The 13,950-nt window shown below is 39.5% G+C and overlaps 1 protein-coding gene across 1 annotated transcript in view; it reads left to right on the forward strand.

Moving 5' to 3' along the window:
- The first annotated feature begins 1,046 nt into the window (after nt 1-1,046).
- The window catches only part of TMEM38B (transmembrane protein 38B), a 93,567-nt gene continuing 80,663 nt past the window's right edge, over nt 1,047-13,950 (forward strand). Inside the window, exon 1 of the mRNA XM_043978781.1 lies at nt 1,047-1,278. Coding sequence (XP_043834716.1) covers nt 1,167-1,278 — 112 coding nt within the window. The 5' untranslated portion in view covers nt 1,047-1,166. The remainder of the gene's footprint in view (nt 1,279-13,950) is intronic.

A 13,950-nucleotide genomic window follows, 5' to 3' on the forward strand; every position in this document is an offset into this window, starting at 1 on the left:
GCCTTTCCTTTAAGATTATATCCAATTTATTCGATTTGCATGTTGTCTCCCCATTAGACTGTGTGCACCATGGGAGCTGGGTCTGTTTGTTTTTTTCGTACTTTGTATCCCCAGTGCTTGGCATGGTGGTGGACCCAGAATCATGATAATATATTAATAAATGCATGTTAATTTGACTCGATTGTCCCTCTATTGGCGACTAAGCTCCCTAAGGGCAAGACAACCATTCTTATCTAAACTTTGAACCTCCTACAGGGCTTAGCAGTGTGATACTGGACCGAGCCCCTTGCAGGCAGGGCCCTTTGGAGTTTTTTCCTGGGACGGGGCCTGGCACACAGCAGTCACTTAATAAATGCTTCTTGACTCGTCACTCAGTGGGAATACACCTGCTGATGAGCTGAAAGTGGAAATCCCCTGCGGGAACTCCCGACTCTAGAAGGGCATATTCTGGTGTTTTGAAACGAGAAATCATTCTAATCACAGTTCCCAGGAGGGAGGGAAGCCAGGCAGGTAGCCAGAGGCTTAGGCCGCCCCCACTCCCAGTTCCAGCTTCGGCTCCAGTGACCCAGGCTCGGACGCGCAAAGCCAATGAAATGACGCCACCTGGCGTCTCGGTTATCCGCAGACCTCGGGGCCCGGCGTGAATGGCGGTGTGCAGGTGTGTGTGTGTGTGTGTGTGTGTGTGTGTGTGTGTGTGTGTGAAATCAGATGCGGAATCACAAGTGTGAAGGTCCGACTCAGTGTCCTCTCACGGGGTGATCTAAGGGAGGGAGGGGGAAGTCTCCCACTCGGGACACACGTTAAGGACTCTCCCGTGAGAAGCAGTCTCCTCGCCCAGCGAGGATTTCCGTCCGCCTTCTCAGCCTGCCGGCCCTTGAGTGGCCTCGGTGAAGGGAGTGAGGAGGAGGGACCTATTCCGCCTGGCCAACCGCCTCCCGCGACTGTTGGTGTCCCGCCCCCGTCCGCGCGCAACGCCCCCGCCCCGCCCCCGGAGTCCCCTTTTCTACTCTCCCCTCCCCACGGTCCAAGCGGGGTAGTGAGCGCATGCGCACCACGCTGTCTGAGGAGTGGGCAGGCGGTGGAGGAACGCCCCCTTCGGAGCCGAGCGAACTGCAGGAGCTGGAGCCGAAGCCTCGGGGCTGCGCGGGGGTCCCGCCACGGTCGCTATGGAACGTGTGTGGGAGGAGCTGACCCTCGCCTTCTCCCGGATCTCCATGTTCCCCTTTTTCGACATCGCCCACTACCTGGTGTCTGTGATGACGCTGAGGCAGCAGCTCGGTGAGTCCCCTTGGCTGGCAAGAGCCCGGGACCCCTACTACGAGGGGCTGCCGCGGGGAGACGGGAGCAGCCTCCTATGCTTCACCTCGCCCGGGGGAAAGCGTCGCTCCCCGCCTCAGTTTCCCTCTAACGTCTCTTCTGTCCCCTTCCCCTTCCCTTGGCCCTCCTGTTACCTGTGCTTAAATACTCCGATAGTGTGAATACCCTGAAACTGGCGACTGTGATTTTTCACCACTCCCCCCCCCCCCAACCTCCCCAGGGTTGTGAGTGTAAAATTTGATAGTATTTGTAAAACCCTTTTCAAACCTTCATGGGGCAATAGAAATGTTAGCGATTTTATTGGTAAGAATTGTTTCCTCCCAGGAAGTAAACTGTGCCGATAAGATACTGTAGATGATTCTCCCACGCTTTCAGACACCGCCCCCGCCCCCCCCCCCCCAATCCTCGGGGTCAAACTGAGAGGCTTGACCATACATGGTGCTTAATGACTATGTTCTTGAAATGAGTTATGGGGATTACTGGCAAATGGGTCCTTGTGGACCAGTCTGTATATAATTAACTTTGGCCACCCAGGAAACACATGATTGTGGGGAAGGGCTCGTTGCTCTGATAGCCATTTAAGACAGGTGGTTGAGTGATCTACCTAGAGCCAGAACTTGGGGCTGCCATATTTCCGTTGCAGTCCAAGGATCTAAAGTCTTTGTCCCAGTGTTAAAGTTATGTTATTGAAGAGCATTTAAAAGCCGACACACAAGGCTCACAGTTGACAGAAGTGTGCATGAGATTTGTTTTTTCTTCTCCATTTATAAAAATTGACATCTCTTGCAATATTCGTGAAGTTGTGAGGCACTTTACAACTCTGAAAGTTCTGTAAGTATTCAAAGTAACAGTCTGAAAGTAAAAGTTAGAGGGTTTGAATTGAAAGTGACATTTTACTATCAGGTTTGTTGTCCCTTTCTCCACTGTCTTGTTTTTTTCTCCACTGTCTTTTTCCCCCCCCTCCACTGTCTTTTGCAAACCCTTTCTTACTTTTTCAGACCCTCTCTCAGCTGAGAATTTTTCCTTATATTTCAGTTTGTGAATCAATAAATATTTATTAAGAGCCTGCTATGTTCCAGCTACTGTACTAAGGGTTGGTAATACAAATACAGATAGAAATGACAGTCCCTGCCTTCAAAGGGTTTATAATTTAATGGGGGAAAAACACATACTAAAGGAATTGAAAGGAAGAGGAAGGGTGATGGAGAAATAGAGAAGTAAAAACGAGTGGAGCTGGTGGGAAATCAGGAAGAAAACTGTGCTGATCCCCTTCTTTTAAGTAGAGGCCTTGGAGCCTATGGCCCTGCACTCTAGTCAAAGGGTCCAAATAGGGGCAGAGAGCACTGATGAGATGTGAGAACCAGGCCGATTGAATCTTGCAACATAATGAGATTTCCCAGTGATGCCTTTCCTGGGGAAGAAGGGCAGATGGAGAGGTCCAAAAGCAGTCAAACTAGTGGGAAATGGGGAGGAAAATCTCACTGAAAAAATTGAGAGCATTTGCTTAAAACTCCCTTTTATTCATCTCTGTCATCTTATGTCACTCAGATGCCATCTTCCTCTTATCTCTTATTTCCTCCTCCTCTCATATGAAGAGGTGGCCCTTCTTGCCAAGGCAGATTGTTTTCTGTGCACAAGGTATCCCCTTCCATCTTTTCTTCATCATCAGATTTCCCCCTCTGTCATCTGTATTCTCTTTCTAATCTTCAGTCGTTCCTTATCTACTTACTGGCTGCATCCCTTCTTCCTACAAACACATACATGTCTCCAATCCTCAAATAAACTCTCACTTTATCTATTTCTACTAGCTGTCATCCCATCCCATTAGCTGTCATCCCATATATCTTCCCTTTAATGGCTAAATACCTTGAGAAGGCTGAGGGCCATGTACAATTGTCAATCAGTAACATTTTGTTAAATACCTACTATGTGCCAGGCACTGTTCTAAGTGCTGAGCCTAACAAAGAAAGGTAAAAGACAGTTTCTGGTCTCCAGGAACTTGAAGTCTAATGGGAGAAACAACATGCAAACTACTATATAGTAGTAGAGGCAGCTAGGTGGTAGCAGGGGATAAGAGTTCTGGGCCTGGAGTTAGGAAGAACTTAGTCTAAGATTCATTCTCAGATACTTACTAGCTATGTGACCCTGGGCAGGTCACTTAACCTCTGCCTCACACCTGCCTCTCAACATTGTTGTGAAGATCAAATGAGATAATATTGTAAAGGGCTTAGCACAGTGCCTGGCACGTAGTAGGCTCTATGTAAATGCTAATTATTATTATTATTTACAGATAAGATATATACAGGATAAATTGGAAATAATCAGTTTGATTTAATAAACATTTATTAAACACGTACTATGTTTCAGGCACTGTATTAAGCATTGGGTTTATAAAAATAGGCAAAAGACAGTCAGTCCTTGACCAAGGAGCTTATAATCTAACTTGGGAGACCAAATGCAAATAAATATCTCACAAAGCAAGCAATATATGGTATCAGTAGGAAATAACTAACAGAGAGAAGGCATCGGAATTAAGAAGATTTGGGGGAAGCTTCTTGTAGGAAGTGGGATTTTATTTGGGACCTAAAGGAAGCCAGAGAATTCAGTAGTTGAAGTGGAGGAAGGAGAACATTCCACACATAGTGCCTGGGGCACAGGGATGACTATCTAGTTTGTGGATTGGTCAGGAAACCAGTTTCACTGGATTGAAAAGTATATATTGAGGAGTAAGGTGGTTGTTTGTCCTTCATTCTTGAAGAGGACCGTGACATTGGGAAGCGATGTCATGACTTGCCCTGAATTGGATTTAAGTGAGGCAGGGCTGTGTAAAGGCACCGACTTCATTTACCCTCTCCTCTAGAGCCATCTGGGTCCCGTGGCAAGCTATACAGCAGGACAACTGAAGTTGGCACTGGATGTTTAAGGCAATTGGAGTTAAATGACTTGCCCAGGGTAACACAGCTAGTAAGTGTCTGAGGTGAAATTTGAACGCAGGTCCTTCCAACTTCAGGGTCAGTGTTCTATTCACTGTACTGCCACTTTCCTCCCAGGCACTCAGGCTGGCCACCTAGGTGTCATCACTTCCTACTCTGTTTTACCTCCCCATACCTAATTTCTTCCCAAGGCCTGTGGATTTCACCTTTGCAACATTTCTCAAATGGCCCCTTCTCTCCTCTGACACTGCCACTGCCACCACCCTAGTACATGCCCTGTCACCTCACAGTTGGGCAGAAGTCTTTCCTGAACATTCTTAATAATAGCATCTTTGCTCTCTTAACTATTTCCTATTTGTCCTATTTATACATATTTGATTGTTTGTAGTCTCCTCAATTAGATGGTGAGCTTCTTGAGGGCAGGGACTGCCTTTTGGTTCTTTTTATATCTTCCAGTGCTTAGTGAAGTCCCTGGCACATAGTAGGCACTTAATAAATGTTTACTGACTGATGTACATATACACATATATACATACATGTTTTTCATGTTGTCTGTAGTCTGTGAGCTCCTTGCTTTTCCTTGTATTCTCGGCACTTAATACAGTTCCTTACACCTGATAGGTGCTTAATAAATGCTAGTTAACTGACTGATGTGTGTGTTTTGTTAGGTGGTCTTCCATACATTTTGGTATATTGTGTATTTTCTGTATATTTATAACATTTTGTAGTAATTTTGAATGGAATTTGTGTCTTGGAATGGTAACATACAGAAAAGTTGATGACTTATGCAGATTTATTTTATGTTTTTATGCTATTTTACTGACGTTATGGTTTCAGTTAATTGATGCAGTTGAGTTTTTCAGGTTCTCTAAGTAGACTATTGTATTATCTGCAAAATCGATGTTTGTTTTCTTCATGTGTTCTGTTATTTTTTTCTTATCTTACTGCTTCAGCTAGCACCTATAGCTATGTATCAAATAATAATGTGGTAATGTACAATTATTTATCTTTGATCTAAGAGTTAGGAAGATCAGAATTCAAATGTAGTCTCAGTCACTAACTTTATGACCTGTGCAAATCATTTAATCTCTCACTCAGTTTCTTCATCTATAAAATGGAGATAACACCTACTTTCCAAGGTTGTTAGTGAATACTCATTTCCTATTATTATCTCAAAAGATGAGATAATATTTGCAAAGTGCTTTACAAACTTTAAAGTATTATATAAATGCTAGTTATTACTGGGAAGACTAATGCTAATGCTTTGTTTTAGATATTTACTATTTATCATATAAAGGAAAGGCCTACTTATTCCTATGCTTTTTAGTGTTTCTAACAGAAATAAGTATCTTGTCAAAGGCCTTTTATTTTACCTATTTATTATGTTCATGTAATAACATTTTATTGTTTTTGTTATTAATGTGATTTATTATGTAGTTTTTTCCTATATTGAAAGAACCCTCCATTCTTGGTATTAACTCAGCCTGGTCACAGTGTGTAGACTTTTTTGATATGTTGTAGCCTCTTTGCCAGTATTTTATTTATTTTTTTGCATTGATATTTTTTAAAGTAATAAATATTTTTATTCATAGTTTTGAGTTCCAATTTTTATCCCTCCTTTCCTTTCTCCCTTCCCCGCTCCCTGAGGTGGGAAGCAGATATGGGTTATACATGTACTGTTATATAAAACATTACCATATTAGACATTTTGTACAAGAAAACTTGAGTAAAAGAACAAATGAAAGAAAGTGAAAAATAGCATGCTTCAGTCTGTGTTCCATCGATATCAGTTCTTTCTTTGGAGGTGGATAGATAGTATGTTTCATCAGTAGTCCTTTGGGATTGTCTTGGATCATTGGTTTGTTGAGAATAGTTAAGTCATTCACATTTCTTCATCAAACAATATTGCTGTCTCTGTGCACAATGTTATTTATTTATTTTTTTTTGGTGGGGCAATGGGGGTTAAGTGACTTGCCCAGGGTCACACAGCTAGTAAGTGCCAAGTGTCTGAGGCCAGATTTGAATTCAGGTACTCCTGAATCCAGGGTCGGTGCTTTATCCACTTTGCCATCTAGCTGCCCCCCCACAATGTTCTTTTGGTTCTGCTAACTTCACACAAGTCTTTCTAGGCCTTTCTGAAATCATCCTACTTGTTATTTCTTATAGCACAATAATACTTCATCACCATCATATACCACAGCTTGTTTAGCCATCCCGCAATAGATGGGCATTCCTTTGATTTTCAGTTCTTAGCCACCACAAAAAGAGCTGCTATAAATATTTTTGTACTGATAGTTTTTTTTTCTCTTTTGGGGGATTTCATTGATTTTAATTAAGAGTATTGGCCTAAAAGGTTTTTTTGTTTTTGTTTTTGTCTCTCCTTGGTTTAAGTATCAAGATTACATTTGTGTTTTAGAAAAAGTTTGTTCGGATCCCTTATTTTCCTCTTTTTTTTATTTGAAAACTATTAGTATTGAATTTAACTGTTCTTTGAATATTTGATAGTATTTTTGATAGAATTCATTTGTAAATCTGGCTTTTCTGGGACTGTGTTTATTGTTTTGATTTTCCCCCCAATTTTGTGAATTTCTTCTGTGATTTGGGTTTTTTGATTTCTTGATTTCCTAATTTTTTTTTTTTAGTTGTATGCCCAATTCATTGGTTTGTTCTTTTTCTCCTTTAAGAGTTGATTCAAGTGAAGTCAGAGTAGGGATAATGGTCTGAGAAAATATTGAAGGGTATAGGGATTGGAAGTCTCAAGGAGAACAAAGAATGGAGGTGATAAGAATTCAATTCACCAAGCCTGTATTGTGCCAAGCTTTGCATTTACCACGGAAAAATGACAGGCCTTGACCTCAAAAGGCTTTCCTTTTGGCTGGGAGGTGACATTTACCTAGATAAGTACCATATAAGGCAGAATGGTAGAGTTAAAGGAAAGATTTGAAGTATTTTAGATTTATTCAAGGGGATTGAAGGTTCACTTTCAGTTTTGGTGATGAGGAAAGCAAGTTGAGTTGGGCCTTGGAGGGTCCCCCTTGACTTGACTGCTCTATTCATTCTACACCAAATGGCTTCTCAACTGCATAGTAAAATAATTGAGAAGTGAAGATACCATGAGATATTTGTAAAGTGCTTTGTAAACTTTAAAGTACTATATAAATGTTATCAATACTATTACTGTGATGAAAACGATGATGAATATGTAGAAATGGCACTATAGAGAACAAAGACTGGAAAAGCAGCCAGATTAGACCAAGATTTAATAGAAGAGACCTGCATTGGAGGCAGCATACTTTTGAGGGTATTGAAGGATTTATATCAGATATTTGAAGGAGGGGAAGATACCAAAGTTGTAGAAGAAATCTTTGGTCTTCTCGAAATTAAAAAAGGTAAGATTAAGAGCATCAATAACTACTGACATATGTGAGTGCTACCTTATCTACACAAAATCTTTGAGTTACCTTTTAAAAATTCTTTTAAAAATTATGAATTTAAATAGCAATCATAAATATTTCTAAATACAGAGAACAGAAAAGAGGGTTATATATGAAATTCTGAATCTCTGTTAAATACAGCTAGTTTTTTTAGAGTATGTAATTTAACAAAGTGCCAATATTCTGCTTGCTTGTACATATTTTGGTATATATGGGAACTTTTCTTTCTCTCTTACCTCCTTATGGTAAATGCCCAGTAACATTTTGGCTAGGTTAAAGTATCTGAACAGATTGGTTATTTTTCTCACATAATTCCAAATTGTTTTCCAGCATGGTTGTAATGAGTTTGTCACTGTGCCAACAGAATGTTAATGTGTTGTCTTCTCACAGCCTTGCCAACGTAGATGGTGTGTGGGGCTCTGCTATCCCAGGATTTCTTGATTGCTGGGTCCTGGGTTTCCCTCTTTGAGGTCTGAGGGGAACTGAGTAGTTTGAGTATCCCACAGCTTCCTCTTGCCTTAGAATGTCATATTGCTTCTTCTAGGCTAGCTTGCCTCTTGCAATGGTGGCAGTTGGTAAAAGGAGTTCATGTCAGTCCTTTGAGCTTAACTTAGTAACATTCATTTACCCAGCACCTACTTGATTTTTGCTCTGTACAATGAACTATGTGAAAGGTGCTAGGAGAAGTACAGAGATAAATTAAGGCAAGGCCTTGACCACCAGAGAAACTTATAGTCTCAGTTGCTGTGATAATATTTGGACACACGTAGACACAATACAAATTGGACTCTGATAAGGTAAAAGAAATAAGAAGTGGTTGCTTATCATCCTTCCTTCTTTTGTAAACTCAGGGCTGTTTTGTAGTAGTTGTAATTGGCTACTAATAAAGAAGGGAAAGGGGATGAGCATTTTTGTAGAGTCAGGTACTATGCTAAGCACTTTACAATTAACTCATTTGATTCTCACAATACTGCAAAGTAGGTGCTATTTATCACCATTTTATAGTTGAGAAAACTGAGGCAAATGGAGGTTAAATGACTTGCCCAGGGTCATAGTTAATGAGTCCAAAGCTGCATTTGAACTCGGGTCTTCCTGACTCCAGGCACAGTGATCCATCCACTGTGCCATTTAGCTGCCACATAGAAAACTAAATTATTTTCTATTTAATATCCCTGCTCTCCTTACCCCTTAAGCATACGTGAGGATCCAATATCAGCATTTAGAATTGAATAATTAAAATGTGAATGAATTTCATTCATAGCATTACTTAACATTGATTTTATTTTTTAGTATATTTTCATGTCAGAACTCCCCTTTTCTGAACTACTGAAATTCCTATTCCTTCTGCATGGTTTCTACAAATTAATGACATTTTTTTTTATAACAAAATGTATCTTTAAAGTGTATCATCTTTATTCATGGAATGATTTGTGTTAACTAGAACATTAAAATACATTGTTATTAAAGTATTGGGACAAGCAATTTATTGAAATCTTGGTCAATCAATCAGCAAGTATTAATTAAGAGCCCACTATTTATTAGGAGTTGGGTATATGGATAAGATGGATGAAAAAGCCACTACAGGGGAGATGACAAATATATACATGATTTAGAAAATTTTTAGATCTTAGTGGAAGTACTTACTGTGCTAATGAGAGGAAAATGACTCATGCTCAGTAATTCTCTGGAACTCAGCAGCAGTGATGTGTCAAAGGCTCATTTACTGCCATTCTCCAGAGAATGGTCACCCAGTGTGTAGCTAGTGGGTGCAAAGAATGGGGGCTTGAAGGCCCCGTTTTAACCCCTAGTCCCCAATACAAATGGACCCTCTCCCTTTTCATCACTGGCCAATTACTCAAGGGTTACAATCTCTTTGCAAAAACTAGCTAACTTGAATGCAGTATTCCTAATCCTAATTTCCAAAATTATTCTTTGTGTTCTTAGCCAATGGGAGAGGTGACACAGGGACATTTCTTCATTCTTCCCTTATGTGGACACAGCCTAGGAGAGAACCCAATTAGCTTCTTGAACTATGTGATCTTGTTTGCTGGAGGGAAAGGAGGGGGACTGAGACCTTTGTCCTCAAACAGGTCCAGAGGAGTGAAATTTCAATGGTGACTGTTATATCCTTATTGAGAGGAGACCATTGCTTATTTCCTCACATCTAAACAGCATAATTTTCAGTTTTCTTTGCTTCTTTAATATGGGAAAATAAATTATTAATGTGGAGAATATTTAGTTCTTACAAAGTAGGGGAATAAATAGTATCATGATAGTCCAGATTCTTCTTGTTTTAGCATATACATTTCAGATTTTGTCATGGTTAAATATTTTGTTCTAAATCTGTTATAATTTGGATTCATCATAAGGAATTTATATTAACTGTAGTATCTATAACTGTCATGTTTTAGATTCTCCCATCCCACTTGCAAAAAAAAAGATGAGGCTCTTTTTTAGATAGTATAGCATACTTAAAAAAATTAGCAAAACCCAGCTTCTTTTATACTTAAAATAGCATGTGTGGGACAGTTGGCTTTAAAAGGGCAATACTGGTACAGATTTCTTTTGGATAAACAGAAGTAGTAATATACTTATTAAGTAGGTCATCTATTTAAAACAACTTAAAAAATACTTTGTGTGGATGATTTTTAAAAAATGAGATATAGAGTTTTGAAACTACTAACTTAATTGCATTGGCAGCATGCTTATTACTCTTGAAGTGATCCATGTTCCTTTTCTTCTCATCATCTGCATACATAATTTTTATTATATTAATGCATATTTAATTTACTATGATTTAGTAAGCCCTCAAGAATTATTTGAGGCATTTAGAGATTGAGTGACATAACCATAGTCATCCAGCTTCTTTGTTCTTCAGTTATGTCTGAGTCTTCATGACCCATTTGGAGTTTTCTTGGCAGAGATACTGGAGTGATTTGCTATTTCCTTCTCCACCTCAGTTTTACAGACAAGAAAACTAAGGCAAACAGAGGTAAGTAACTTTCCCAGTGTCATACAGTTGGTAAGTATCAGAAGCCAGGTTTGAACTCACAAAGATGAGTTTTTCTGAGTACCAGGCCTGGTACTCTATCTATATACTATGCCATTGTAAGAAAATAATGGATTTTGCCAACTTGCAAAGGCCCCAGATTGATTTGGACTGATTGGATTGACTAAGAGTGATTGACTTCAGTAATTAACCCACTTAAAGTTAATTCAATTGAAGCTACACCTGCCTGACTCTGAAGAGGGTATTGTTCTCAGCTCACCTCAACACTGGACCCTCAAGTCCAGTGAACCAAAGGATTTGGGTGATACTAGACAATTAGTTTGAAGCAGTGTGTAAGGACTGCCTCTTCCAGGGGACACAGGAAGAGCTTCCTCTCTCAATTCTTCTCTTGAACAGCTGGTGGTAGGAGAATTGAGGACTGTGAAAGCCAAATTAGATATATAGAGCATTAATCTCCCCCTTTAACTTTCCTTAAGAAAAAGGAGCCACTGAGCTTTAATCTATGATGGATCAGTTTTTTTATTTTATTGCTTGGGAATGAATTAGACAACAAGAGTTGAAACCAATTAGGGAAATAAGGAAGGAGAAATACAAATGGATAATCTTAGATCTAAGCTTAGTCTAATCCTTTATAAAACTCACTGAATCCCAAACTGCCTGCCAGACCGTGAACCCCTGAAAAGACCGAACACCAAACCACATGCACTCCTTTCAATCCTGCTCTGTCACCAGAGAGAGAGAGAGAACTTCGGTTGCTGCCCTCACTTTTAAGTCTGAGTCCTGGAAGTTCCTCGCATTCTCCTCCCCAAAAAAGGAGGTCCTTCAAAAGCTGCTTCAGTAGCATGCGCAATCTCTCAAATGATTTAGCTAAAACTTCCAATATATATCTTTACCACAAATAATGTTTACCACAGGACGATAGGCCAGATAGGTTTTTTCCTGGGCTTTTTGACCCTGATGTTCTCTCTTCTAATAAATGCTTAATGCCCTCAAACTGGTGCTAAAGCTTCTAATTTATAAGTAAACCCTAGCTAGCTTTCCCTACACTTGGGACAGGAATAAGGTGACCACACATTTAGTTTTATTTGTCACACCATCTACCTGCCCAGTCACATTTTGTATGATATTTTGGGGTTTGGGGCTTAGATTAAAAAAAATAATGAAAATTATTTCTATTTATCCATCTATCCATCCATCATCTATTTCCTTTTCAAAAAGGTGGGATAATTTACTTTTTGTCCTGTGCAGTTTTCATTTACAATTTCTTGAAATATATAAAGCCCACTGTATTTCAAGTGGAGCTACTTGACTGTGCCTTTAAACCCAAATCACTCTGGCTCTCATTGAATGACCAATAATATCCCCCCTTCCCCCAAGCTTTTGTGCTTCATTGTTTAGGTTTTGATGGCTTAGAATGAGTGTAAAATAGCAATTGTTTTCTGTTCTGGCCAGAAACTCTAAGACTCTTCCCGTCTGGAACTGATAGTTTTGTGATGGTAAATTGGGCCATCTGTTGTTTCCATTTTTACCTTGCCCTTAGTCACTGGATGGGCATTGCTTCAGACAAACTCAGACCTGGTAAAGACCTAATTTAGAAAGGCTAGGGTCACCCATTGCATTCTGGGCTATTGCCATTTGTCTTGACTTTTGTCTTGCCACTGTGGACAATTCTGGATGAGAGATTGAGGCTGATTTCTTCACTTAGCTCTACCTCATTTAAATTCAATTCATGTAGAAGTCAAGACATCACCTTCATGATATCCTTGGTCCTCTTCAAGAATGGTAGACAAACAACAAAGAACCATAGTTCTCAAAACTCCAGGTTTAACCTACTTTCTCCACTGTACCATGTTGCATTTCCAACCCTTGCCTTTATTTTTTTCTTTTACCTTTGGAAGAATGAAATTATCATGAAGGCAAGTTTCAGATTGATCAGCTGCTCTCCTATCAACAGAGATAAGTTCTGGTAGCAGATGGCAGGTATAGCTAAAGTCTCCCATCATTAATTATAACATAATTTGGAACCAAATGTATCTCTCCTGGTTTATCTGTCCTGATTTGTAGTTTTCAGTATGCTCCTCCCTTCTGTTTACACTCTACTGATCCTTATCGAAACATTTTTCCATGATAGAGGAGAAATTCTGATAGAATTCTAGATTTCTTCCCATTTGCAAATATTCTTGATATATGTCATTCTGATGAATATCTTGACACTGTACCCAGATGGTTCTTGAGGATAGAGTGAGGCTGGTGACTTTGCACAACCCTCTTTCACTTAAATCCAATTCTGTGCAAGTCATGGCATCACCTCCTGATGTTATTCATGATCCTCTTTGAGAATGGAGGACAAACAATAATACTTTTAAATGAGATATTTGCTCTTCCAGAGCCAAATTCTTTTGAATGCATTTGACCCTTTCAAGACTCAGTGTTATTTGGGAAGTAAAATTTCTTTTAACTTGTTTATTATAGACATATTGAAGCCATGAGTTTTATTGCTGGTTTTCTTCTTGGATGTTATCTCTTGAGAATTCCCCCCCACCTTTATTCTTTATCTTTGTTTGTCTGTTGCATTCTATGGCACTACACTTGTCAGACATATGTGGACAATTTTCTCCTTCTTTAGCCTCCCTTTTCAGTTTAAAGGTCTCTTGACTAGATTTGCAAGACTCTTTACTGATCCTTAAGTGCATTATGTCCCTTGCCAAGAGCTAATTTTTTGTATATTTCAAGCTGTGATGCAGAAATCCAAATTCCGTTTCCAGGTACTACTTTAAAAAAAACCAAAAAACCTTTCCTTTACCACCGTCACTGGATAACTTCTCCTTTGAGGTTCATATAATACAATTTTATCATTCAGTCCACATTCAGGTAGCTGTTATGTACCACCTCCCAGTACATTCTCCTCTCTTTCTTAGTGAATTCAGTGCCTGGTTCAGAGTTTCCCTCTCCATCTCAATTCCTATACTTATACTAGGGGACTTTAGCATACATGTTGGGGTTACTTCAAAAACTCAAACTTCCCAGTTCCCTTAATCTAGTACAGGGCTTCTTAAACTTTTTCCACTCTTGACCCCTTTATGCCCAAGAAATTTTTATACTACTCTGTGTATATAGTTACATAAAATAGGTATACATAACCTTTTACTATTTTTAAAAGAGTATTTTATTATTTTCCAGTTACATATAAGGATAGTTTTCAACATTTGTTTTCACAGGATTTTTAGCTTCAATTTTTTTTCTCCCTTCCCTCCCT

This window comes from Dromiciops gliroides, chromosome 1, assembly GCF_019393635.1.
Source record: "Dromiciops gliroides isolate mDroGli1 chromosome 1, mDroGli1.pri, whole genome shotgun sequence".
NCBI lineage: Eukaryota > Metazoa > Chordata > Mammalia > Microbiotheria > Microbiotheriidae > Dromiciops > Dromiciops gliroides.